Below are 27,916 nucleotides of genomic sequence, written 5' to 3'. Positions count from 1 at the left end.
TTGGGACATTAATTTCTCTCCCTCCCCGCCCCCCACCCGGAAAAAAAGAATGTGAAAGAGCGCACCGACATCCTATGTTGGAAATTTTGTAGCGGGATTGGGAAAACAACTGGATTTCTGTATGGCACCTATCCTTAAATTAAATTTAGTTGTGTGTGTCCCCCGCCCAGCCCCTACTCCTGGTAAAGGTTGCTGTCATAATCTGGCGCAGATGAATTGCTACAGAGTGGACTTCGCTGCGCCACGTTTGCGCTCCGATCCTGAACGCTACCTAAGACTTCCAAACGGCTGAGGCCGACCGTCCACGCGGCGCCCCCTGTTCCCTCGCTACTAGGGAATCCTAGAATAGGTCGCTGATCCTTCTACACGCTTGGTAATTGCGGTACCCCGAAGAATCTGCTGCCTCCGCCTGAGACGGGTCGCCTCTCACCCAATGCCCTAATGCTTGGGCCGGCCGCCGTTCCGTGGAGTCCAGAATTTATAAGCGCCATTTGGGGATAGGGGAGCAGCGGGTGTTCGAAAGGTCTGCGCCAGCTTTGAGGTTGCAACGAGCGCTCTCTCTCTCTCTCTCTCTCTCTCTCTCTCTCTCTCTGTGTGTGTGTGTGTGTGTGTGTGTGTTTCTTTCTTTCGCTTGGAGACACATCTTTTAATAGCTCCCCAAGCTCAGAGTTCACCCTCGCTTCTCTTCCTCTCCCCACTGTCCTTCCAGGGTCTTACAGTAAGAACAGCGAAGCCCTTTTTGGAGGAGGAGAAGGAGGAGGAGGAGGAGATAGAGAAGGAAATAACCCGGCGCGCGCGGTGGTTGGGATGTGTTTCTTTTTCTTTTCTTTTTCCTCTCTCCCCCTCCCGCCCCCATCTTCCCGGGCACCGCTCCGCCCCCGGTATCTCTCCGGTCCCTTTCCGTCTTTGTCCTGGGCGCGCCCCCCTCCCAAGTACAGTTCTTCTCATATTTCCCTGTTTGAAATGTAAGGAGGCATCGCTATAATTTGGAGGTCAGGTTTCTAAAGACGCCTCCTTTTAAATAACAAGCGCAGCCGGCGGAGACTGTCAGGGTGTCTCGGTTTTGTATGCGGTTTACTCACTGGCACCTATTTTTTTTATTATTATTTAAAAATAAAAAAGGAAGAAAAAGAAAGAGAAAAGTGTGTGGGCTAAAACTCAATTTCACATCCCACGTTTTGTATGAGATGTAGGTTTGACATCTGTTTGCCAGAGTGTTTTGCACTTAGCCTAACACCCACTATTAAGTGACAAAAATTGTGGCAGGTTGTCAAAGCCAGCTGACTGACAGCTGCTCCGCTTTACAAAAAGAGAGGCAGCCGGGGAGGTGCGGGGAGAGAGACACCATTCAAATATTTGCAGGGATGGGAAGCTCGCTGCAGTGCCATCCCCCATTCTTTCCCCTGCCCCCCTCCCCCGACTGAGCGTTGCGAAACAGAAGTCACAAGTTTTGAAACCGGCGATCCCGAATGATTCGGTTTGTTGCAGTATAAACAAGGCAGGAGCGAGTCCCAACCGTGAATGGCGCTCCCGCTCTCTGGATAAGCCGGAAAGTCACCCGGAAAGTAAACCCACTGACTTCAGTGGGACTTGCTTTCCAGGTACAGGCGTCGAAACGAGTCACTTGGTCACATGTGCCCAGGAGGGCGCGGAGATCCGGATCCGAGCCTTCCCCAAAGGATTCCGAATGATGCCAACTTGCGCGGGTTTACTTGGAAGTAAGTTCCAGGGAAATCGACAGGACTTACTGTCAAGTAAACCTAAAGTCAAGAATGACCCGTGTTCTTTCGCCAGCCATTTCGAGACGGAAAGAGAATCTTTTTGTCGGCTTTTAACGCGCGACAAACGCTGCTAACTCGCCCGGAAGCAGGCGATGGGGCGCAGCTGGATCCTGAGAGGTGCTGAGGGGCCCGCTTTGAACTAAACTGCCAATGGCTCCGCAGCGGATAATAAAAGCGACCCACTTCTGATCTGGATGTTTTGGCTGGATTTTATAGATAGAAATATTTCCCCTGCGAGGTTGTGTGCGCGTGTGAATGCGAACGGTGCCCACTTTCAGCGAAGGTCAGGTCAGGAGAACCGCCTGAGAGAGGTACCGGTAATCGCGCTAGGAGAGGATGTGAAGAAGGATGCCTGTGGGTCTCTTCACGAGCAAACGCACAATTTTGCAGCGCGCAAAACAAGATGCCGCTTCCAGTTAGGATACTGTCCTTTGGGGGTTAAACTAGAGGGAAGGGAGAGGCAAGGAGGACGCCGCCCCTCCTCTCCAGCGACGCCGTGCATCCTTGGCCTGCCTGAAGTGGGGGGGAGTCTCCCCGCCCCCACCCGTGTCCCCACAGATCGCGCGCACGACTGATTGGGATCGTGGCATCCGGGACTGGGACGGGCGCAGAAGAGCGCTCTCCCGGCATTGCCGGCGCAGCGGGTGTTTGGTGTCCATTGGACTAGCCAGTCTGGACGCAGCTCACCCCCTATTGCTAGGGGAAAGGACGGGGGCGGGCAGGGAGAATAAGCTCAGAAGGATGCCGCCGCCAACCCCCCCAAAAAAAAACTTGAGGGGAGGAAGTAAATACTATTATTATTATTATTATTATAAACCTCAGAAGCACACACCTATAATAAGAAAACTGGAAAAGTTTTATAATTAGAATGATGTTAATAGTGCAAACGGTGGCGAAGCCCTTGGTGAGGCTTTTGGAAAAGAGGAATGAAAAGTTTAAGCGGGTAGCCGGAGGACACACACAAAGTAGCCCTAATGGACGAAAGAAAGGGGGAGAGAAACCCCCTGCCGAGCCAGCCCTCCGGGAGGCGGGAAAGGGGCGCCGAATCACTTTCCCTTCTAGGCGGAAGGGCGCGCGAGGGAAAGTGGGATCCGCTCTCAGCGGGCGCAGAACGCTTGAGAATAGGGGAAAGAGGGGGAGAAGAAGGGATCTTAAGCTCGGATCCTAAACGAAACGAGATAAGGATAGCCCGCGGAGCCCGGTCTCAGATCAGTCCGCCACGAGGTAAAAAGGCGCAAGACAGGTAGACGGAGCAACTCCGGCTCCCAAGCCGGGCGCTGGAAGGCGCCTCGGAGGAGAGGGGCGCAAGCAAAGAAAGTGGGCCAGGATCCGCGCGGGTGTGCGCAGAAGACGGAGCGGGGATTTGGGGGGGTGGGGGAGCCGGGCAGGCGCGCAAGGGATGCCCGGGCTCCACCTCCCTTCTCGCCGCGTCCCAGCTGCTCTCCAAGCAACTGCTAGGTTCTATTCACCGTCGAGACGCGGAAAGGAGGGGGAAAGTGGCTATTTATTAGAATACTTGTTTGGTATTGTTCCGCGCCACACAAAAGCGCTTCATTATGTTCCAGGGTTGGGAGGGGGGGATGAGAGAGGAAGAGAAGGAAAAGCGGGGAGTGGGGGGAAGCCCTTCCCGCTCGCGCGCTCGCTCTTGCTCGGGTTTGTTTGGTTTCTCTCCCCCCCCCCCCCTCCTCTCCAGACAGAAACAATAACTTGAAATTGTCTTGAAAGTCTTCCTCTTTTCTTTTTGGTATCAGTAATAAATTTCATTTCCCAGCCTCTCTCTCCGTGTGTGTGTGTGTGTGCGTGTGTGTGTGTGCAGCGCGGTCGTCCATGTGTATGAGAGAGAGAGGGAGCGAGAAAGAGGAGAGAGAGAGAGAGAGAAAGGGAAAGAGAGAGGGGTGTGCGTGAACGAGTGTCTGCGCGTCCGCTGCTCGGCGCTCCGGGCTGTGGCGCAGCGGTTGCCGAACCTGCCATGGGCAGGGTGTGGGTCTGGGGAGAGAGAGAGAGAGAGAGTTAAAGCGAGGGAGGAAGAGGGTCGGTTACCCCGGGGCCAAAGCCAGAGCCGCTGCGCACCGCTTGCGCCCGCCTAGGGATCCAGCCAGCCAGCCGAGCGCTAAGGAAGGTGGCCAAGGCAACTCGCCCTGCGCTGCCCTGCGGGAGAGGCTGCGCCCCTGCCCTGCTGTCCTCTCCGCAGTGGGGGGAAGAGAAGAAAGCTGGAACTGTAAGTGTGCCTCTAACTTTGGAAGGGGGGAAGGTGGGTGGGTCGCCCTGCGGGGTGGGGTGGGGGGTGGGAGAGGGAAAAGGGGGAGGGAGGGGGCTCCGCCAGGAGTTTCCTGAGGGGGAGGCGCGCTTGCAACTTTCGACGAGAGGCTCCAAAGAGCTTTCCGTTGCTGCTTGATCGATGGGGATCCATGTGGAGATGCGTGACGAGCGGGCGGGGGGGGGGGACCTTCACTTTTATGATAAAATATTTAAAAAAATAGATGACCCACCCCACACATACACAGAGAGAATCTCTCTCTCTCTCTCTCTCTCTCTCTCTCCCCAACAAACACACACACAGCCCACTCCCCAGCTCAGCGGGACAGTCGAAAGGGTGGGTGGAAGCTCAGCAAGCCGACTTAAATTTTGTTCGGTTTTTACGCATTTTCTCCCCGAGCAAGGGAACTGCGAGGGGGAGGGAGGGATACAGGCGGGCTACTTTTTGGTGTCAGGGGTTGGTTTCCATTTGGGCAGAGAGCGGCAATTGACATGTCCACGTGGGAAGTCGGGGTGTGATGGCGGGGGGGGGGGGTAGGCTTGAAGAAAGCAGAAGCTGTTCGGGTTTGCGTGACCCCGCGGCCTTACCCAAGGCAGAAAGAAACTTTGCCTACTCTGGGATCGGCTCTCTCCCAGGAAACGCGGCTCTAAAGAACCTAGTTACAGTTCTTTGGTGAAAACGCCGCAAACAGTCACCAGCGAGTTTTAGCTGGGGTGGTGGGAGAGGTTAAGGAACCCCCCACACACACACACACACTTTCATGTAACCTGAGGGTCGCCCAGAATGTGACACGACCTCTTGGCCGGTGGAAATCTATTTCCCTTCGTGCTGAATCCCAATCCCGTTAGGTTTTCTTGAGCAAAAGACGAGGAGACCCCTTCAATCGATAAACCCACCACGTTAAAGACGCTGTATGTTTCCAGCCGCAGAGTTTTCTCCCGCTTTCGCCGGAGGTAGCTGAACCGGGTTGGAGGGGGAATCTGGACCAGGGAGGTGGTTCAGGAGGCACCGCCAGAAGCCGGAGATCTGAGCACCACTCAGTCTCGGGAGAAAACGGATCTGGCTCCTGGCAGAAACAGGTGTTTAAATGTGATAGCAGCTTCAGTCAATTAACCCATTATAAACCCGTTTGAGCGCATTGATCCCCGGGCAGCCTGGAGAAGGGGAGGGGGTCGCCTTGAAAGCCTCTTTGTTCAAAGGGCAAAGTGGTGTCCTGATAGCCTACCTAGAAGAGAGAGAAACGGAAAGGGGGCAGAGGAAAAGAGAAAGGAAGAGAGACAAAACGTCTGCGCCGGCTTTGAGAGCAAAGATCGCAGTGTCAAATGTGCCGAGCAGGGCGCAATCCTGTGCGCACTTACTTGAGCATCATAGGGTCACACACAGTCAGTGAGGATGCGGGAGGAAGAGGAAAAGGCCGCCCAGTTCGGTTCTAGATAATCGAACTGTCTTGGAACCCAGAGCAAGTGGAGCCCGGCGTTCTCGAGGCCCTCTGGGCGGAAGCGACCTTCCTAGCTACACAGAGCTCTTCATCAAGAAGAATGGAAAGCAGAGCTCTGCGTAACTCTAAAGCTGCCACGCAGCGTTTCGAAACCTATTTGTTTATACGTGTGTACTTCGCCTCATCCATTTTACTCGAGGCGGGTTATAGTCCCAAAAAGGGGGGGGGGAGGGAGCAATGGAACAACACAGACTTTCACTTTCTTGTGCTGCGACCCTATCGCAGCCGAGGCTGCATTTTTACGCGCAACTTCTTTGCGGGTAAGGAGGGCCGATGAACCCCGCGGGGTTTGGTTCCAGGTAAACATACCTGCGTTTAGGCTGTCACCCTCTGATCTAAAGGTGTTGGGTAAGCCATGCCCAGCTCCGCCTCAGTCCCGGATTCTCTGGACGTCTGAAGCGTGTCTTGCCAACAGTATGGCGGAAATCGGATAGCAAGGAGTTCGCATCACGTAGCCTCATAAGGGCTATTCCTCCGAAAGCTACTTTCACACGTGAATGGTTCCGCGGTGTCACTAGGTGAGGTGTCTTGGGGCCAAATCCCGGAACAAACTCAACATTAAATAATTCGAGGAGAGAGTCCTGAGAGGGAACAGAAGTGGAAGAGGGAAAGAGTTTGCTACCCCTCCCCTATCTCGCGTGGACACACGCACACCCCTCCCCTGTCTTGCTCTACCAGAAGCCTAAGAACCATTTAGGGCATCAATGTGTACAAAATAACTTAAAAAAAAAAGGAGTGTTTGCAAAAAATTGTTTAGATTGCGCATCCCGCAGATGCTGGTTGCGGGCTTAATTTTAAAACGAATAAAAACAACCCACCGACGCCCAAAGGAAGTTCGCTGAGTTGAAGTGCAGAAAAAGTAGCAACATTCCTTCATAAAAATTGATTTGGAAAAGGACTGGATCCCTGATGTGAATAATCTTGGGTGGGTGGGTGTGTAGCTGAATATATCCTAAGTGAGCAGCTTAAAGAGAGAGGTAGAAAACAGGAGGACGAGAGAGATTGTACTATACAGTATGGCTTTCCGTACATCTCTCCTGTAACCCTTTCTGGGCTCTGCCTTTCGATTTCAACGAGCTCAGAAGGACTCGGAAGGTCAAGTGTCATGGGCACGGTATGATGTCCCCAAAACAACCGCCCTCCGAACCACCCACTCTCACTATAATTCGATACACACACACACCAATAATGGAGAAAAGGGGGCATCGGGGTGAGCTACAGAGCCCGATGGCCCAGGCATCTATCCGGACCACAGTCTCAGTGGAGTAGCACTCTCATTTTTTGCGCATAAAGCCTGTCTTCCCCGCACGGCGGGGCTCGGAGGACCGAGGGATGAGTTGCAGGAAAGTTATAGGACGAGCAACTAACTCGAAGAATAGGCTTCCAAAAACAGTCACAGCAGAAAGTTTAAGCATGCCCCAAAAACATAGCCCAGATTATTATTATTGTTGTTAATAATAATAATAATAATAATAATAATAATTTCCTACTATGTCTGATCAACCTCCAGCTTATACCAAGACTAGGATAACAATCGCCTTCCACCCTGATCTTAAAGAAAACAGGATTCACTCCCTAGAACTCGACTCCTGCTCGTAAAAGGAGAGGTTAACGGCATTAAATGGCGCAAAGGTGGGGTGTATTCCCCTCTGCGCGTAATGAAACGTCCAGAAACAGCATTTGGGAGATTATTTAGATGTCTCGCCTTGTTTGCTGTTTTTCGAAGTAATTTGGGGGATGCGGCTGCGTGACTGCAAACCGTGTCAAAGTGATGTTTTAATCTCATAGAAAAGTGTATTAAAGGACAAGATGTAATTTATGGGAGATGCTCCGATGGTGGGGGGGAAAGAGAGATTGGAGTGGATGATCCTCCGCTCTCCGGTGAACCCCGTGTCAGATGTATATTGAAGCCTGGGTGGTTAATCTAATTTGCAATAACAGGGAATGGCTTGGAAGCGGGAAGGGGCGGTGGGAGAGGGGGCAGCGGCGAGGAGTTAGCTCACTTCTGCTGCCTTCAGTCGGAGGTTTTTCCTTATCAGTTTGTCTTGACTGGACTTTGATGGAGGGGTGTCTTTTCTACTTGAGGGGCCGGCCAGGCAGGCTACAGAAATGCGGTTCGATGGCACCTCGTGCGAGGCATCAGTGCTCGAAATTGCCCTGGCATTTCCTTCCAAAGCAGTGGTCGTGTCTCATCCTTGAGAACGCGACGCAATAACCTTCCTTTAAAAAGTACCCGGCTTTTTGTTTTGTTTTGTTCTTTTTACAATATAGTTGTTGTTTTCTTAATTTTCCTACTCAAGGCGTGCCATCCTATGAGAGCCTGAAACATTTAATGTCACAACAATATCGTTGCAGCAGGGTGGGGGTATTGAATCCTATAAATCACTATATATATATATTATTCTGCTCATATTATTATTATTATTATTATTAGTCTTAAAGGTGGTGTTGTTTTTCTGATCAGTCAGAGCTTAGAAAGCATTACTGATTGGGCTGTCTAGAGGGTGTGTGTTTTTTTGGTTGGTGGGGAGGTGGAATCCGGAATTAGCCACGGCTCTTTCTAAGCAATTCTGGTCCTCTCCTATTATACGTGTATCCCTTTAACAACACAAAGACTCAAAAATTACAACTCTTGAGGAATGGTTTTTTTTTTTTTTTAAGGTGCATTCAGACTGTTAATTACAGGGGTTTGTGTCAATGGAACTTTATCAATGACCCGTTTAATTCTGCTGTAATTACTGACAAAATAAGACAAGGATGGATCACAATAGAGAATATTTCTCTTTCAAAACAATATTGTGCCGGGAGTCTAGTTAAGGCATAATATAAACAAACAGCTTATAAAAGACTCTCTCCCTGACAAAGCGTGACGAAAGGGTGTGCTCCAACCTTGCAGGGGGAACTCGCATTCCAGGACGCCCATTGGAAGGTTCAGGCCTGGTTACACGTGCTTAGCACACCGCTCCCAGAACAGGGAAGAGCGTCTGCAAAAAGCGCCAGGCTTGTCCTCTTCCCAACTTCCCAGCAAACCCGCCTCTCCAAACGGCGGCGGGCACCGGGCCCCCGAGAAGAAGGGGCCCTTTGTGCGCAGAGATCGCCAACTTCGTTCTCTGCCATAATTGCGGCTCAAAATACGGGTTCTAATGTAGCCATTTATATTCGTGCAACGAAAACCACTGTTGTAGCCTTGCTTGTCTTTTCTAATGTCAACGTGCCAAGCAGAATTGGAGGCAGTGGGAACAGCCGCTCCTTAGCCAGTCGCTCTCAAGCTGCCCCAGAATGTATGGAAAATAGATTTTTATCCGAATTGCGGGTGGTTGGGAGGGAAGTGTATCAGCTGGCTCGGCAACATCTAAACATCGGCTGGTTGTCTTTATTACAGGGCAGAAAGCACAAATCCATGTGTGCTACTAGACAGCATTCCTCTGGATATTGTAATTAGATTCATAGCTTCATCTAAAACTGTTTTTGTCGTCGTCGTTGTTGTTAATTTCACCTCAATATAGTGGGCAGGTCTTTAATTATTTTCAGTCCCGAACGAGGGGATTAAGAAGGAAAGTCAGCGCCCCTTCGCCCCGTTTGGCCATTAATAATAATTTTTAAAATGCAACAAGAATCCTCAGCTGAATTTTGTCTCTACGAAAAGGGAATCTGACTTAAACTAATTCCAGTTTCCACAGGGGTGGGCACTCCCTTTCCGATGCGCCCAAGTCGCTCCTGTTCGTATTCCCTCAAATGTGAGGTTATTTATATACACTCGCTTTTCCTTCCTTTTGAAGGAGGAGACGAAAGCCGTCGCTCGAGGGAACGCTTTCCCCTAGATTTCGGGGAGCAGAGATGTCAACTTCTCTTCAGCTGCGAGACACATCAAGTCAGTTTTGTCGAGGGATAATGACAAAATGTGGGCAGACGACGTGGAGGAGCCGCTTTTCACATCTCGCTGATAGGCACGCGGGGTTGCATTTCAACCCCAGCGCGGAGAAAACAAACACCAATTGCAGGGACTTCGCGATCCGAGGAGAAAGAGGTTCCGATATTGGGAGTGACCAGAATTTGGTCCTCCCGGTGACTCCATTTCGTCCTCGGGAACTTTCCAGGGGGCGGCACAGGGCAGGTTGGAGAGAAACATTTCCTGCGCGAAGTTTCAGCCCTTTCCTCTGCCTCCCCCCGCCCCGTTTCTATCCTTTCATTCATAAACCTGGTGGTAGCTATAGACGCGGCTTGAATATTATTGACGTCTCTTCCCTCAACTGCTCCCTCCGTTAACCCAATTACAGAATCCATCAAGAACTGTGTTGAATTATCTCTTTTCCATACAGTATCAGCATTAGCCTAATTAAAAGCTATAATGTCTGATATAATGATTAAATCGTTAGCTCTGCTGTAGGGAAGCAATATTTTGTTTTCCCTTCAATTAGAAGCTGATTGAGGTTTTTCAGAACAGGTCAGCTGTGAAATTTGAATTATATGTGTGAGCACTGTTCACAGGGGTGAGCCCCGACTCGAAAGCTCCAGAGATTCTCCAAACGCTTTCACCCAGTGAGCTGGGAAGCTACTACAACAACAACAACAACAACAACAACAACAACAACAACAACAAAACAACAACAACAACAACAGCAACAAAACATTATAGCCGCATCGCCTCGGGGGTGAGAGGGGGCTCAGGAATCTGCAGGAGAACCGTCAGAGTGGGAGGCCTTTGTGAAAGGTGAAAGGGAAAGGACTGGTTCACCTTCTGGAAAAGATTCCCAAATCACAAATAGCTTGTGAATTTTGAAACTCTTCACTGAGAATGAGGATCACGACTGGCCCTGCTTAGATAGCGTGTGTCAGCCCCCTAGGTCTTTTGCTAAGTGGATTAGAACACGCTTCTGAAAATGAAATTGAGAATTTGAGAAGACTCGCTTTGGGTTGACTTGGGGGAATTTGCGCAAGAGAGCGGAGAAAGCGCTCGGTCGGAAGTTGCAGTAGAGTAGGGTGGGGGAATCGGGGCAGGAGCCAGTGGGGAGCCAGTGGCGTGAAGCAGGGAGTCCTCAAACACCCTACCCCACCCCCTTTTCCCAGTCCCCCGCTGCAGAATCCGGAGCCGAGGAGTAGCCAGCAGACGGCGATCGCAGCCTGCGCTGCCGAGCCCGGATCCCCTGTCCCTCGGCTCACTCGCAGCAGCCTCGGGTCGGGCGCTCCTTCTCCAGAAGGGTCCCCTCCTCTCCCCCCGTTTCCTCCTAGGGGACTTGCCGGTGCCTTTCCAGCGTGCGCAGCGCCAGCTCCTGGCTGGCCAAGGAAGCGCAAACGGCATTCCCCAGCTGGACGCGCTTTGCGCCGCAGTCACCAGAAAGAAGCAGGCAAAGTCGGCGAGGTGGGAGAGGGGCGGGTGGGGGAGTTTCCTTTGCGAGTCGCCCTCCTGATCTCCCAGAAAACTTAAGAAATTAAGGTATCCTCAGACCAGCCTGGATCTCCCACCTTCGACGCACCTTGCTGCAGAATTTAATCGCAGAATTAGTTGACTCATTCAGCTGCCAGCTGTCAAGGTTAGAGGCCGTGCTGACCATACACGTGTGAAGAAGGCCTTGTATGGTGTAGGCAATGTTCATTTGGAGAAGGAGCGAGCCTGTTTCTCAGAAGAAGAAGAAGAAAACAAACGGGGCGGGGGGAGGAATGAGGGGAAAATATTCCGTCTTTTTCAAGCTGTTTTCCAGAAATGATCTTGACCATGAGATCTTGCCACGAAAAGTGGCTCCAAGGGTACTCAGTGGGCTGGTTCACGAAAGGTGCAACTCACAAACCAGCAGTATCGCTAAAAGTTCCAGGGAGAGCTACCCTGAGAACAATCCCGAATTTGATTGTTGGATTGGATTGATCTGGACCTAAAGGAGGCCTCCATTTCCGAGAGCAGTTTGCTCGCAATGGACAGGATTTACCTCATGCCCAGGGCCAAACAAAATCACCGCCACCAAGCATTCCCCACCACGAGCTGACTAGCCATTTCGGATGGAACTTTTTCTTGCACGACCCACCAAATTCTGGTTTGAGCCACCAGAATTGTTCCGCCAGTGGATATTCTGTGCTGTTTTAGGGTTGTTTTTTTTAATGTACTGCTTTATTAAATGGTTGTGAGTTTTGCATCTTAATACTGTAAATGGCTCCCAGGCGCCTCTGGCTGCGTGAAGCGATATGTAAACCTAATAAACTAACACTAAATTAAACCAAACGGTCGTTTTCATCAGATAGGCACATCTGGCATAACATCACCTTACTTGGTTTTTTTAAAAAAGAAAGAAAAGAAACACTTTTTAAAAGCATTCCTTTAAAAAAAGGGGGTATACTGCCTGGCTAGACACTGTAGGTTCCCAGAGGGATATTCTCCTTCGAGGTGGGGGGGGGGGGGCTCACCTGGCTGTGTCCCCTAGTTGAAACTTTGTAGGCTCTTTCACTGTGAAGAGGCCACACACTGAAAACAGCCAGGCGACACCACCCGCAAATGAACGCTTGCAGGTCAGTGCCAAACCTCTTTGCATGCATCTAAACAAAAATATCTTCCCCACCAGATCAGCTAGACTTCGGGGAGGGGGCGTCACTGGGTTGAGCCGCCAGGATTGTCATGCAAGGTGGAAGGCACTTGCGCAACTCCGCCCGCCCTTCCCTTCCAGGACCGGACGGATCCTCACCGTGGTCGGTGGGGGATCACTCGGAGGGAGCTATGCACAGGATCGCAGCCTTGCAACTCAAGGTTGCACTCCTCCAGAAATAAACGGGTGGTCTAGAGAGGCCCGAGTCACTGCCAGGTTTGAGTTGTAGTTACAGGTACGTAGCCATGTGGGTCTGCCGTAGTCGAAACAAAATATTAAAAAAATCCTTCCAGTAGCACCTTAGAGACCAACTAAGTTTGTTATTGGTATGAGCTTTCGTGTATCTGAAGAAGTGTGCATGCACACGAAAGCTCATCCCAATAACAAACTTAGTTGGTCTCTAAGGTGCTACTGGAAGGATTTTTTTTTTTAATTTTGTTTCGAGGTCTGAGTTGGTTAGAGCGCGGTGCTGATAATGAACAAGGCTGCAAGTTCGATCCCCGCATGGGACAGCTGCCTATCCCTGTCTTGCAAGGAGTTTGGACTAGGATGATCCTCAGGGTCCCTTCCATCTCTACAATTCCATGATTCTGTGATAATAAAAACAAAGATGGCAGCAGCGGGGAAAAGCACCAAAAACAGAGCGAAACCTCAGAGATAATCAGCACCTGCTTTTCAAGCTGAGAAAGTGTGTGTCGCATTTTGGTCCAATGTGCATAAACAACATAAGTTGGGAAACTTACCCAAAATTTAACGTGCCTAAATCTGAGGCCACCTTTGAGCTTAAGGTCCTGGGCCAAATGGCCCTACACACACACACACACACACACACACAGTCATGCGGATGGTGTGAACCACTTTTCTACAGGAGCAAGTTACACTGCTTCCAAGGCAGGTCTAAAGACTGTCCATGCATTCGGATCTTGCCCTTGTAGGGATCTCGGCACCAGGTCACACCACACCGGCTGCCTATTTGGCACACGCAAGAGCTGTCAGTCCCCTGCCGCTTAGCAAAAAGACACGTGCGTGTCATCCAAGGTGAGCGCTGCTAGCCTTGGCCCCGTGGTAGCATCTACCACGCCAAAGGTTTTGACTGCCAGCATTGGAAAGTTGGTTGATGTGTTATTTAAGAGTTTAAATTGACTCAAAAGGCAACCTGGGGGTAATGCCAGGTATCCGTATTGATAAAGGAATAGCCGAATTCTGCAGCCTGGTCGCATACATGCATGCTTACTCAAGAGTATGTTCCGTGCTTTTTAATAATATTTTTAGAAGCATATGAGTCAACTCCTAGGGCCCCCAATAAAATATTTGAGGGGGCTAGGCACCCCAAAAGTTTATGGGCATTCAGATGGTGTGTGTGCGTGCGCCGCATCTTGTGATCGATTTTGCAAGGCGGTGCTTACCTTCCGCCGCGCCCCCCCCCCCATTTATTATTCTAGTTGGCACCCTTGTTTCGAAGTAAGTGCTCAGGGAATGACCATTTTACACGGGGCAGCCAGATAACAGGCAGTTTGGCTTCGCTCTGTCAGGAACTTTTTGGGTCTCAGTTTCTCGTCTGTAAAACGGGAAGGGCGGCTGTCTCACAACCTCATGAGCCTGTTGTGAGGATCAATGAAAGACGCACTTTGCTCAACAAACAGGTTGTGGGCATGTTTATTCGGAAGTTAAGCCCAGTTTATTGAGCAGAGTTTACTTCCAAGACTGTGTGGGTTAGATTGGACTCCGTCCTGTTTCGCTTTACATTGATGGAATGAGTGGGTGTTTGCATCGACGACATTGGCTGCGGGTACATTCATTGCCCCATAAATGCACTCAATACTTTCTAAACATTTATCAAATATTATTATTTATTACACAACTTCTACACCAATTGCCCAAAGAGGACATAGCCTTTCAGAGAGTAACGACAGAGACAGAGACGGCCACATAGAAATCCTGTTCTATATTTATTGCTGCATTTCTCAAGTCAAATCTTAGGCAATCTGTCTGTAATTGGCTACCGAAGTTCAAAAGTAGGAAAAAATATTTTCCACTCCTTAGTTAGCTGTTCGTTTGATTCAAATCTCTTTCAACGGACACGTACACACGCTACAAGGTGGGTTGAAGAGGGCCAGTGGCATCTCTGCCCTGACCACATTTGTCTAATATGGTTCCCACCAGACTTGATCTCAGGATGCTTCGAATCAACGTCTTGAGGACTTCTCCACGCCCCATTTTAGGCAGTGGCAGTAGCAAGTTCAATAGCGACATTTTAAAAACAACAACCACACTTAGTGGCACCTTGTGTTAAATACTCTGCTACCCTGGAGTGCCCTCTGCACTAGAGGGGCATTTGGCTGCAGAGGATAAACTTCAGCGCCACACTAAGTTCTCATCTATCTTCTGAGCCATCGCGTGTAAATCTAGATCTTGTTCTCTTTGAAGTGGTTTTGGCCTTGCAGGCTGGTCCACGGTCACCCAGTGAACCTCATGTCTGAATGGGATTTGAACCCAGATTCCCAAGGTCCTAGTCTAACTACTACACCACGCTATACCTAAGGGGGCCTGCCCCATACCTTTAGTGTGTAAGGGGGAAGAGGTGTGCCAGGTCTTATTCCGAGAGTTGTTTTTTTCTTTTCTTTAGCTTCAGATACTGATTTTTAAACGCCATAACCTCGTTAGCAGTTTCTGAGCCCACGGATGGCCCCGATTCTATTGTGAATGTAGACCGGTGTTAACAGCGTTAGGGAATGAGTTCGCAGTTATTTCATGTTTCTGCATAGTCTATTGCTTTGTTTCATTTTCCTTCTACTATTTTTAATTGTTGCTTTTTACTGTGGACCTCATTGGTGAGAGAGAGAGAGAGGAGAGAGAAAGCGCAGTCGCCTGCCAACAGATGTTGCGCTACTTCCGAGGTCTGTACTCTTGCATCTGATGAAGTAGACTGTTGCCCAGGAAAGCTCAAGAGAACCTGCCAGACTTTTAAGATACACTTTTGGCAATTTAGCGTCCAGTCGTGTGAAATGAAGATGACAGACAGCATGAAAGGATAATCGTAGGCATTCTAAGAGAAGCCCTTTAAAGTTTAAACATTTTGCAGAAGAAATGGGCGGGGAAGGGTGATTGGACGGGCGCAGCCCTGGGGATTAGTTAGCGTGTCATTCTATGAAAAGGAGTCAAGAGGGTGTGTTGGTCTATTCCTGGTGATTTGGTTATTCCGCGTTTGGAGTCTTTACTGGTATATAAAGTAACTGCGACTGATTTAATTGCAGTCTCTTACCACGCTTGGAAGCATAACATATCAATGCATTTCTGATAGCCCTGTTGCAGCAAAGACAACACAGTCGGGTTGTTGACTTCTTGAAATAAACACCCAACAAATGCATTGTGCCATGGATTAGAGTCCACTTCACAAGATGCATCTTCAGTTAAGTTATCATCAGTTCGCAGGTCTACTTATATACATGATAGGGGGAAATAAAGAATAAAGAGGGTGCGGGGGAAACATTGAAAACTGTGGAGTCAAGGGAAAAGTGCAGTTTACCCTATTCAACGGAAGTATCTTCTTATGGTTTCACTTTCAATTCAAGCGTTGTTTGTTATACAATTCTGGTTTAGAGCGAGGGGGCAGAAGTTCTCAAAAGTCAATAGAGGTGAAGAAACATATTCAGATGAGGGAGAATGATTTGCTAGCTACATATATTTCAATATCTTGCTGTGGAATCCTAAAGCTTCCTATTCTGGAACGATATATACATGAATCAGTTCCAAAAGCGGGGAAAATGTGTGGCAGAAACATAACTGATCTCGTTAAGTCCTGCCCCCTATTTCAGGCAGGCAGGGACTAGAAAATAAGACCCACAGAGTTTTCTCCACTGGGATTTCCTTCCAAGATCAGGACCCCTTTACATGGCATGTAAGCTGGAGGGGTTTGTTGATTGAGATTGGGCGCCTGGAAACCCATGAGCTTTTGTACAGATTTCTCATCAACTTCTGTAGGTACAATGCCTGTAATCTGAGCCACACGTTAAAGTAAAGGTAAAGGGACCCCTGACCATTAGGTCCAGTCGTGACGGACTCTGGGGTTGCGGCGCTCATCTCGCTTTATTGGCCGAGGGAGCCGGCATACAGCTTCCAGGTCATGTGGCCAGCATGACTAAGCCACTTCTGGCAAACCAGAGCAGAGCACGGAAACGCCGTTTACCTTCCCGCCGGAGCGGTACCTATTTATCTACTTGCACTGTGTGCTTTGGAACTGCTAGGTTGGCACACATTACAAGGAAGCAAATTCCATTGACATCTACAGGAAAGAACTTCTGTTCCAAGCATTGTGCTAGGATATGGGGCGTCAGTTCTCCATTCTTAAAACAATCTTCACTACTTGGAGACCTGTCTCCTACTGGGAAGTTGAGAAATCTTGACTAAGGACCAAGAAGTACACGAAGGAGCATTACGTTTCTTAAACACCCCGGTTCCATTAGTATCTTTCTTAAAAACCCCGTTCCAAAATTGCCCAAAGGTATACCACACTGATGTCCATGGGACATAAATGACAATAAATATTCTTAGTTAGGCTTCAACCTCTAGGCCCTTGCTTGGGAATGGGGCTAGCTGAACTCACCTGAGTAACCATGCGTAGCACCGACCTGAATGTTTTATAGTGTAGTTTCAAAGCAGCTTATACTACAGCCTACTACATTTTATAAATAGTTATTTCAGATTTTAAACAGTTGACACGCATCCCCATCCTAAACACATTAAATTGAAAGAATTTGCAGAGAGATAACCCTGTTACATATTGCAGAAAACCAAGGTCTCGTGGCACCTTAAAAATTAGCCAACATTGTCTCATGACTCACGAAACTTTATGCCACGATAAATCTTTAAGATACCATGTCATTGTTGATACTGCTTCAAAGTAGAGTCCCACTGATCTCAATAGAACTTTCTTCCAAGTGAGCTAAGATCGGAGAGTCTTTTTGGTGAGATTCTTACACACAGATAAAGATATGATAAATCTTGAGGGCTTATTAAAATGCTGCCTTTCCCAACACCCGCCCAGAAAACACCTGCGCGTCAAGATACACTAGCGGAAAATTATATTCCTTCTCAGCAAGCACAAAAGGCATAGGAAACAAACAAAAAAAGTTCCGTACAGGAAAGGAAGAGAAGAAGCAGAAAGGAAATTTTACAAGGTTGAAAAAGTCCAGTAGCTTAAAAACTAAATAACTTCTGCCGGTCCCAAAAACGTCTGTCGCTGCTGCTATTCCCTCCCCCGAAATGAATTCTTTGCAGCTAAACACGCCACGGTTCCAGAAGATCAGGCGGACACCAGGGTGCGCGCGATTTAAATTTAAATAATCTTTTTGGGGTGAAGCGCATCTTGAACCGGTTCGAACTGGCATATATATGCCCTCGGAATGTTATTTTATTTTTCTCCCTTACGGCCTTTGCTTCCTAGTAGACGCTTAGTTCGGTTCGGGTTATTTTATTATTTATTCGCGTTCCTGGTGGTTGTGTGTGACCCCTTTCGTGGCCCCTCCCCGAAGGCTCCCCATCCCCGCCCTGCTCCCCCCCCCCTCGCCCTTCCCCGCCAGTTCCATAATAGTTTGTACTTCTCACCTCCGGACGTCACTCCTCAGTGCGCCATGCAAATAATCCCCCGCCGGCGCGCTCCGATTGGCCAAGGCAAACTAATTTAATCCCCGTTCGGTGCGCGGTGTATGGCTGCTGGGCTCTTCTCTCGTGGTATCTCTCGGCTGCTCCTCCTTTCCCGATTCCTCCCGGGCTAGAGGAGGGAAACCACAGAGAACAAATTACTGTGCAAGTTCTGCTGCCTGCCTGGGAGCTCTTGGCTTTCCCCCTCCCCTCGCTCTCGGCCCCCCTCCCGCGCGTCCTTACTATTTTCTTCCTTTTTCCATCACTCACCCCTCCTCCTCCTCCTCCTCCTCCCTCTTTTTCTTGTGATTTAATTACTCCTTTCTTTTATTCCCCCCTCCCGCTTTTTTTTTTTTTACGCGTGGTGGAGGCGGCAGAGGGGGAGGGGGATTTCCTGTCTCTTCGCCTCTGTTCACTTGGGACCAGCGGATGCGAGTCACACACGCTCCCTCCCTCAACTCTCTCTCTCTCTCTTTCGCTGTGGAAGTTAGCGGAGAGAGGGGGGGCGCGCGCATTAGATCACTTCAGCCGCCGCGAGAAGGAGGGGAGCGCGGCTGCCTGCGTGTGCGCGTGTGTGTGTGCGGGAGAGGGAGAGAGGCGCGCGTGTGCTGAGCCGAGGACGCAGGAGAGCGACGAGAGAGCCCGGGCGCGCACTTCCCCGCCACCTCCTCGCCAAAGTGGATCGGCCAGACTTTCTTCGCCGGCGCCGTCTTCCGCTTCTCCCCCCCGAGCCTCCGCCCGGCACCTGTTTGAGCCGCTTTTGAATCCAGCTGGACGAGAAACCGGAGCGCAACACTCTTGGAGAGGGAGAAAGTTTTGCCCGCCCGAGGAGATTCCCGCGCGCGCGCTTTCGCGCTTTCCTCTCTGAGCGCAAGAAGAAAACAACTTTCTCCCCCAGCCAACCCCAGCAGCACCACCGCCACCCCTCCTCGCTCTCGACCGTCGTGGTGAACTCTTATATAATTTACTTCTCCTCGGCACCTCCTCTTTCCCGCCCGGACTCGTCCTCCTGGTCGGTTCCCGCTCGTGCGCTCTCCTCGGCGCGCCGCTCCTTCGCCTGCCTGCGCTCTATGTTTTGACGCTGTGGAGCCTGGTGGCCCCCGAAAGCTGCGCGAATGTATAGCATGATGATGGAGACGGACATGCACTCCCCCGGCGGAGCCCAGGTCACCACCAACCTCTCGGGCCAAACCGGAGCCGGGGGAGGAGGAGGAGGAGGTGGAGGAGGCGGCGGCGGGGGCGCCAAGGCGAACCAAGACCGGGTCAAGAGGCCCATGAACGCCTTCATGGTTTGGTCTCGGGGCCAGCGCCGGAAGATGGCCCAGGAAAACCCCAAGATGCACAACTCGGAGATCTCCAAGCGCCTGGGCGCCGAGTGGAAAGTCATGTCGGAGGCCGAGAAGAGACCCTTCATCGACGAGGCCAAGCGGCTGCGGGCGCTGCACATGAAGGAGCACCCGGATTATAAATACCGGCCCAGGAGGAAAACCAAGACTCTGCTCAAGAAGGACAAGTACTCGCTGGCCGGAGGGCTGCTGGGCGCCGGCGGCCCTGGCGGAGGCCCTCCGGTGGCCATGGGCGTCGGCGTGAGCCCGGCCGGCGTGGGCCAGCGCTTGGAGAGCCCCGGCGGAGGCGGCCCCGGCGGCGGGGGAGGCGGCGGCGGAGGAGGCGGCGGCGGGGGCTACCCGCACATGAACGGCTGGGCCAACGGCGCGTACCCGGGCTCGGTGGCTGCGGCGGCGGCTGCGGCGGCGATGATGCAGGAGGCGCAGCTCGCCTACAGCCAGCACCCGGGCGGCGGCGCCCACCCGCACGCCCACGCGCACCACCCGCACCCGCACAACCCGCAGCCCATGCACCGCTACGACATGGGCGCCCTCCAGTACAGCCCCATCTCCAACTCGCAGGGCTACATGAGCGCCTCGCCGTCGGCCTACGGGGGCATCTCCTACGGCGCGCAACCCCACCAGAACTCGGCGGCGGCGGCAGCGGCTGCGGCTGCGGCAGCGGCGGCCGCCTCGTCCGGGGCGCTGGGCGCGCTCGGCTCCCTGGTCAAGTCCGAGCCCAGCGTCAGCCCGCCCGTCACCTCGGCGCACTCGCGGGCCCCGTGCCCTGGGGACCTGCGAGAGATGATCAGTATGTACTTGCCCGGCGGAGAAGGAGGGGACCCGGCGGCGGCGGCGGCAGCCGCGGCGGCGGCCGCCGCTGCCCAGAGCCGCCTGCACTCCTTGCCACAGCACTATCAGAGCGCCAGCACGGGGGTCAACGGCACGGTGCCCTTGACGCACATCTGAGCCAAGGGGAGGAAGGGCGCACGGACGGACGGACGGACCAGCCAAGGGGCGCGGGGGCGCAGTGGAGGGTGTCGCGCTCTCTCTCCTGGGAGCCCCCACGTCCCCCTCGCCACGGCTGCCCATCTTCCCAGACCCACCCCCCGCCGCCCCCTTCCTTTTGTACAGAACAACAAGAAAGAGAGAGGAAATGTTTTGATGACGTTGTAATAAGAATCATAATAATTATAATAACAAATATTCCTAATGGTGAGGATAATGACGAGAGAAGGTAACAGATTGCTCTAATGCTGCCCCCCCCAGTCCCTCCCTCTCTACCCTAAGGACTAGTTTCTGAAACTGGGGGTTGGGGGGGTTGGGTTGTTATATTTTCCTTCTGTTGTTGTTGGGTTTTAGACAAACCGTCTGTGTTTTAACTGAGATTTTTTTTTGTACAGTATTTATCATTCACCCAGGAGCCACAATGCGTTTATATTTGCTAAAGCGGGGGGAGGGCAAAAAAGACAGACAGACATAACTATAATTGTTAATTATTCAAAGATCTAGGCGACGCCAACTTTTCTGCCACACAGAAGCACTAACTGGTCACTCTTTGAGCCGCTTCTTGTGAAGACTTTTTATTGCCTAAGGAAAGCAAAGATGTTGGGGAGAACTGTTCTCGTTTATAACACAGTACCAAGGGATGCAAATCCAAAACCACGCTTAAACTCTTCTTCTTTTTGTAGTTCTTACGAAGCGGGGTTCTTTATTTTTTCTTATTTTGTTTATTTATAAAAAAACATTTTTATTTTATTTTTTTGCAACCAGCAACAATATTCTGGATTTTGTAAATGTTTATTACGTCTGCATTTTTTTTGTTAACTATTTTTTTATTTTTTCTTCTTCTTGTAAATGCATTGTGGAATAATTTTAATTAATTTTAGGCGTTACAAGGGAATTCATAAATGTGTATATAGTTTACTAAAAAGGCGTTTCCGCTAAAAAAGGAAAACAAATAAAACTCTAAAGATGCGTTCGATTCTGAGTTATATCAATTTCAAAGTGAAAGTGCAACCAGTAAATCCAAAATGTACTAATTCATGGCATGCCTTAAAAACTAGAGATTGGAAATTGACTATATGTATAAATATAACGTGAAATATAATAAGATCAGCAACCACACAAATCCCTATTTGGGTTTAGACTTTTCACAGTTTCTGTGATCGCGAACAACAACAAAAAGGGGGAGAAAGTTTTTTTTAATGGTGTAGTTTTTGGATATTATTTTAATATCTGTTGAGTATTGTTAAGGAAGGCGACCGATTAAAATACTTTCCATAGCATTCCTTGTTTATTTTGTTTATTTCTGGCACGGGCTTATTGAAACATCTAGCTTACAGTACTAAGTTTTCTGTCTTAAGTTAGTGAAGCGGTTTTAAATAGGTTTGGACGGTTCTCTCCCCCTTCTTGGCCCTAAGGCTAGATATAACTCCAGCATTACTGGACTCACCATGTTTAGGTTAGATACAATTATGATGCTGAATACTGATTAGACATAAAAACTACCAAAAACTGTTTCTGAACAAAGCCACAATTTTGGGCGGATGGAGTGGGGTGGGGAGTCTATCTCTTGTCCCAGCACTGTCTTCTCTTCTTCGGAATACCAAGGAACCTTGTTTGAACCGTGAATGCTGTTACACTAAAATGATGCATTTGTTTGTACGGATATCATAATGTTGTTTAATTGCATAGAAATTTGATTTAAAGTGACTTTCTCCGTTGCCTGATTCTGAAGTGGGAAGTCGATATTAAACTTGATATAACAGTAAAGACACAGTTTAGGCTACATTTTACAATTATTGTTTCAGCTTTTTTATTTATGGTTATTGAACGAAGGGGGGGTTGGGGTTGGGGGGGGGAAAGAGGACTCTGTGAAGTCCAGAGCGGAAACAAAGCTTAGAGCAAAGCAAATGAGTAATTGGCTCCCTGTGTTCATTTATGTATATCAGTTGGCTGCAGCTCCCGAAAAAAACTTGCCCCGGAGCAGCCACCGTTGGTTTTCTTTGAAGTCCTTGGGAGTACTCCAGGTTACTCCAGAGTAAAACCACCCGCAGATGGCAGACACTGCTCCTTACATGCTCCAAACACATTACCTGGAAGTAAGCTCCTTGGGTTTCAATGGATCTTTTATCGAAGTGATCTCTGAAGGCCTGTAGGCTGGTCTCTGCTAGAAATGGTTTATGGGGATTAACTTCCCCATTCTCAGCCTTCCATATTCGTTTGAATTACTCATCCTTGGAAATGGTCGCCAACCTTCGTTCCCAAATAACCCTGTTGGTTTCTGTAATACAACTTATTCTTAGCCTTCCTTTCACCCCTTTTGATATTTTGCTAGGCCCTCTTTTCCTGACTCCCTCGCTCTGCAGACCAGCGCCTGAAAGCTGGGTGGGAAATCTTGCCATGCTCTTTGGGCGAGTGTGTGGTTTGCTTGTATCAGACCCTGCCCTTTTACAGCAATCCAATCGATGTTGGACTTGTGCATTTTTCTCCCTCTCCCGCTCAATCTTTAATAAGGGGTTTGCCACAAAGGAAAATGCCAGCAACCGGGCACCGGTGAAAAACCATACCCGTTTCTTCAATGCACATGCGCCCACAGATGTTGGCGAGGTGTGTGTGCCAATCCAAATTTCTATACATATATATATGAAATGTGAATAATCCTTTATGGTTTCCAGTTACCACTCATTTAACTGGCTGTTGTCACACACAGAGGTCTGATTTTTGGAAGGAAATGTAATAAACCATCAGGTATTTGTGAAAGCTATCTGCGCTTCTCTTTGCATGCAAATAGCGCCAACAACTTTTCTGGAAGCAAGGGGGCGGGGGAGGGGGAGAGAGATGCAGAAGGAGTACCAAAAGGACTCTGTTCACATTCTCTGTTGTGTTTGGGGAGAGGAGTTCTTAAAGTCATTTTGCTTGCCCCTTAACCCTCGGTGTCCTACTGCCTACAGCGCTACCATTAACTCGTGCCAACTAACACCCACGTTCAAATGAACTGCAACAAAACTTTTCAAAATTTACTATTATTCTTGTTATTATTATAATAATTAGCAACACAGTCTAGGCGAGGTTAAATTGCGTTATATGTTCACTGGTTTAGATTTAAACGTGTGCTTAACTCTCTCAATCAAATCAATGTCTTTGGTTAGATTGCGCCTCACTCCATATCCCAGAATCAGAATGATTATTATCCTCATTTAGTTGACTTTGTTCGGTGCTTTTGTTATTCTTATGTGCATGTATTTGCTTTGTTGTTTTTTTCTTTCCGCGGAGAAGCAGGTCAAATAATAACCTTCATAAAACCTTGTTCAAAAAACGACAACGCAACCAGTTAAATGTAAGGGTTTTAATTTTATTTTATTTTTAAGAAGAAATCATTAGACCTCCTGGGAAGCCACATGCCTGAATAATTTAATATGCAAAACTACATAAAGTTTTAAACGATTTCCTGATTTAAATGCTTTATTTTTCATTTTGAGATACGAGAATTGTTCGCCCTCTGATTTGGTCGTTGGATCTGCTTCTGGTGTGTGGAAGATTTCATTTATACTGAACGCACCGTTTTCAATACTGCTTGGAGGTCATTCCAGATACACTTAGCAAAGTGTATACAGAGCGAAACACAGGATGGGGAATGGAGGGCTTGAGGGAGCTGCTGGCCGGCCGCTTAGTACATCTAGCCTTTCCACGCTCTCCCTCCAGGGTTTTGGGGAAAGCCAAAGCAACACCCAAACCCAGAACTTAAACCACAAAACGTTCGGCATTGACCTGCTGATTTGCGCTGGCTTGGAAGATTAGGGCTGCGGGTGGGCAACTCTGTTTCCGCCGAGTGCTTAGAACTGGCAACACCTCTCCCAAAAACAAGCATCAAGTCTACTTTCAAGCATCCCTTCCCCCCATCAGAGGAGGAGGAGGAGGTCCAGCAAGGCCATGGACCACTGCGCATCCTGGGCCCTCCCTGGCCCGTACAGATCTTATCTTGGCCAAGTGGGAGGCGGGAACACTCCGAGATCTGCTCAGAGAAGCGTGAAGGGCCGGCCCCAAGGCCTCGCGGGCCGCCACGCTCGCACAATGGGCCCCCAGGGGACGCCGTTGCGGCTGGGGGAGCAGTTTGGGGAGATGGCGGGGGCTGGTGGCAACCGATCTGCCCTTTCCCAGCTCTCTCGCCAAGCCGCATCAGGCCCCTGAGAAGAAGAACAAGAGGAAGGAAAGGGGGGCGGAATTCTGCGCGCAGTGCCTGTTGTCTCTCGGTCCCCATTGCCATACCCTCCGCCAGGGGCAAGGCGGCCCGCGGAGTTGCTCAGAGTCCAGATAAGTGGGAGCTCAAGAGTCCAGAAAAGGCGTCGGAAGGAAGCTGGCGTCGTGTGACACCAGGATTCCCCGGCTTGGCGTGATTTAGTGGGAGAAATCGGTTTACCTTATATAAGCGCTATTTTGTTTTATTACGCGCCAAGCCCCATTTCGCTTTAACCCAGGAGCCTAGGAGGCACTTCCTCCTATTTTACTCTTCCTCCCAGAGTCTCCCCCACGTCACCCTATGCCTAATTCTTGCTTCCATCGCCTCTGTCTTTCTTGCTCACCGCTTAGGCTCTGGGAGTTTGTTATGTTGCAGTCACTTCTGCCCCATCAGCACCTGCTCGGGGAAGCAGGCGCCTGGGGGGGGGGGGAGGACTCAGCTTATGGCGCAGTGAGATCTCCCTCCTCTTGTTTCTCTTTTTACCCCGGCGAGAGCCAGATAGGGACTGACTTGTAAGCCGCGCCAATAAGTTCCTTTTAGGGATTTCGAGGTGGACTTCGCCCCTTTCCTGGAGAAGCAGGCCTTTCCCTTTCCCTCCAGAGAACCATCCCTGTTTATCTAGCCATCCTGAACTTCCTGGACTGGGATTTTCCTTCCTTTTAACATAGTGCTTCCCCTTCCTCCATTCCCCGCCGTCGGCATTTTATCCTTCTCGGGATAATCGGTTTCGCGCGTCCCGGAGGTCTGGCCGGATGGGCGCACGTGTGAGCTCAGGCGCTGGGACTTGGGCACAAGGGGCGCAGAGGGGGAAGGACCCGATTGCTGATCATACAGCAACAGTTAGTTTAGAGCGAATCCCCCGGAAACTAAAGGAGCTGAAGCTATGGCTTTCAATGGCACTGTAACAGCAATTAACTTTTGCTGGAAGCCGAGCATCTTTTCCGCTGTGATCTAGGCAGCAGTTCACGTCGATTTAAGTAAGCGCTTCTCACTTGCATTCATTTTCTCTTTGGTTTCCAGAGAGTCCTTATGGCTCTTCCTCCTTTTCCTCATTTAGGTCTTAAAGATCTTTCACACACACACGGGCGCGTTGCTTCAGGAACCAGAACCACACACCAAGTATTCCATTTTCGCCCTCCTCGCTTTTGTCCTGGACGGTTCTCCTCCGTTCCTCTTTAGTTACTCCTTTTTGCCTTGCACCTCCCCACCCGGGGCCCATGCTTTAGTGTGGTTTAGTCACCCAGTAAAGACGAAGGTGGGCTTTTGTTTTGTTTAGGGACCCCTCGTCTTCTCCAGAGGACCTGCAGAAACGAGGCCTTTCTTCTCGGGAGTGGTGAGGAGGAGCGCCCGCCTGGGCTCCCCGTGGCTGGACGGCGCCCCCGAAGCTGGTGGCGCGGAGCTCCTTCCCTTGGGTGTCACAGGAGCGGGTGGGGATGGAGGCCGTCCAAGTGGAGGGAAGCGGAGCGAATAGGAGAGGGGAGTCCTGCGCGGGGAGGGGAAGGGAGAGGCCAGAGTGTGTTTGGAGAGCGCGGGATTAAGCGAGGAAGAGAGCCCTGACCCCGGGATCAGCGGCTAGTCAAACCTATTTACAATCACCCGGCAGGAGAAGCGCTGATGGCTCCCGCTGCTGCCAGCGGCCTGCCCGGCAACAAGTGAAACCCGAGCGCCCTGCTGCGCTCGCCAGGGGACTGAGCCAGGAAGACCCAGGCCGGCTCTCTGGCGCGCTCGCTCCACCGGGAGGAGGAGACGCCATGCCCTGGCGAGAAAGAGGCGCAGGCGTTTGGGCTGCTGCCCTGCCTGGATGTGGCGCGGAGGTGGCTGGTGCTTGGTAGCCCTGCACTTGGAGTGGCAGCACCAATCTTATTCACGCAGAGCTAATTTCTGTGGCACTTTCCAAGCTTTCACTTTCGCCTGTTTCCTCCCAGCAACCCCGTGAGCCGAGGGAGGGAGAGACATGGCCGAGCAGGGAATTCAAGACACGTTTCCCCTCTTCCAAGCACGACGAGGCTGAGCGCCAGTTCACACGTGCTATGCCTCAAGGGTGGCTTGCAAGTGAGAAACAGGCTTCTCCTCTCATCAGACCCCACAGACCAGGTTGGGAAACCTGTAGCCCTCCAGATTGTTGGACTACCCCCCCCTCCCGAATTGGTCGTGGGACCAACGACACCTAGGGGGGCACTGTATCCCCTCCCCCCTGCCCCCGACACAGCCTGCCATCTCTGATTCAGCTGTGCTTGGGTCATTCTTCAGCAAGGAGGCTGCGCGTATGAATAGTTATCCCTCGAAGGCCACACGGCCGTCAAGATCCTGCACTTCTCGCCCTAGAATGTAAAACATATCGACACGAATGTATGTCCCGCGTATAAGGATATCACTCTCTAGAAAGAGACATCAGTGGAGACATAATAATAATAATAATAATAATAATAATAATAATAATAATAATAATAATAAGGCGAGGGCAGGAACATATCAGAGACTTTGGGAAGTTTCTATAATTGAGGGGTGGTCTTTGGCAAGTAATAACCTACCTTCCCACCATATATAAATTTTATCTCTTTTATGTTCTGCTAGTCCTAGGCCCCCTATTTCAATAAGGCGGGAAATCTGGAGTGTGTGTGTGTCGGCGGGGGAGAGATTTCCAGAAACAAAACAGTTCCCCTTAGGGGCTTAGCCAGGATTTTTTGGGGTGGGGGGAGGACTTTGTTGGAGTGGGGTTAGAGCCGAGCTATCGGCGACGGGATTGGTTAGTTAGTTATTTTTATTTGTTTACTTGGCTTTGGGGGGGGTGTACCTTCCCCCTTGCACCCTCCTGGTTAAGTCCCCGGTTCTCTTGCCATTTGCGTCGAATAACCAGTGTGGTTGTCTTGGGGGAGGCCAGCGGGGATCTCTTGTCTGGGCACATGAGAAGGCTCCAAAGAGAGTCCAAATCGCTGGATCAAATAAGGCCAAAAAAGTCTAACAGAGGCTGCTGAAGCCTGGGCGGAATCTTCTGACAAACTCGCCGGTCCTGACCTCTGTCTGCCTCGTGTCATTTGGGCAGGCATCCCCGGGGAAGGGACAGTGTTAGAGGAGACTTTTCTCGCGCCAGAAGGGCGCGCAAAGCAGACCTCTCGGGCCTTCCTGCGCTTTTCTAGCCGCAAAGCGCGCCTCCGCTGTTCTTGCAGGATGCGCAGTGCCGGCAAGAAAGTGTAAGAAAGTGCCACTGCCGGCAGTTGTTTCACTTTTTCCCCTTCAGGCTTATGCAACCCCGAGCGTAGTTAAATTAACCCTTTTTACGCTCTTTCTTCCACCATTTGCCTTCAGGCAGTCCGGGTGGGGGAAGTGTTGTAAAATGGTGGGTGTCCCCTCCCTTCACATGCGTTCCTAAAACTAGTGATTACGGAGCTAGAACTAAGATGTCACAAATAAAAATATTTCCTGAGGAAGCTTAGATAAAAGTGTACCTTGGGTGGGTTTTGTTTTTTTAAAAAATGCATGCCCTCTAGCTTAGTAATAAAGGGTCAGGTGGCACCTTAAAGGCTACTTTTATTATTACATAAGGGGAGCCAGAGACCATTTCAGATGGAATCCCTTCATAGTAATTCCACTTTTTGATGCCTCC

The 27,916-nt window shown here is 50.3% G+C and overlaps 1 protein-coding gene and 2 long non-coding RNA genes across 4 annotated transcripts in view; 2 read left to right on the top strand and 1 right to left on the bottom strand.

Moving 5' to 3' along the window:
- The window catches only part of LOC310676347, a 331,795-nt gene that overhangs the window by 151,047 nt on the left and 152,832 nt on the right, over positions 1–27,916 (bottom strand). For both annotated transcript variants that reach the window (XR_014510475.1, XR_014510476.1), the window contains exon 4: positions 17,710–17,875. This is a non-coding gene — a long non-coding RNA (uncharacterized lncRNA). The remainder of the gene's footprint in view (positions 1–17,709; positions 17,876–27,916) is intronic.
- Positions 3,246–27,916, top strand: part of LOC310676354 — a 49,063-nt gene continuing 24,392 nt past the window's right edge. Inside the window, exon 1 of the long non-coding RNA XR_014510484.1 lies at positions 3,246–3,999. This is a non-coding gene — a long non-coding RNA (uncharacterized lncRNA). The remainder of the gene's footprint in view (positions 4,000–27,916) is intronic.
- On the top strand, positions 18,733–21,358 carry SOX1 (SRY-box transcription factor 1). The gene has a single exon (XM_083438002.1). It carries the CDS (start codon positions 18,861–18,863, stop codon positions 20,037–20,039), a length of 1,179 nt encoding a protein of 392 aa, XP_083294128.1. The 5' UTR covers positions 18,733–18,860; the 3' UTR covers positions 20,040–21,358.

This window comes from Podarcis tiliguerta (assembly GCF_965153285.1).
Source record: "Podarcis tiliguerta genome assembly, chromosome: 4".
In the NCBI taxonomy this organism is placed as follows: domain Eukaryota; kingdom Metazoa; phylum Chordata; class Lepidosauria; order Squamata; family Lacertidae; genus Podarcis; species Podarcis tiliguerta.
The sequence above is the reverse complement of the archived record's forward strand: the minus strand, read 5'-3'. Positions and strand labels throughout refer to the sequence as shown.

Coding starts and splice junctions, on each gene's coding strand:
- SOX1 (XM_083438002.1), top strand. CDS start 18,861: ATGTATAGCATGATGATGGAGACGGACATGCACTCCCCCGGCGGAGCC.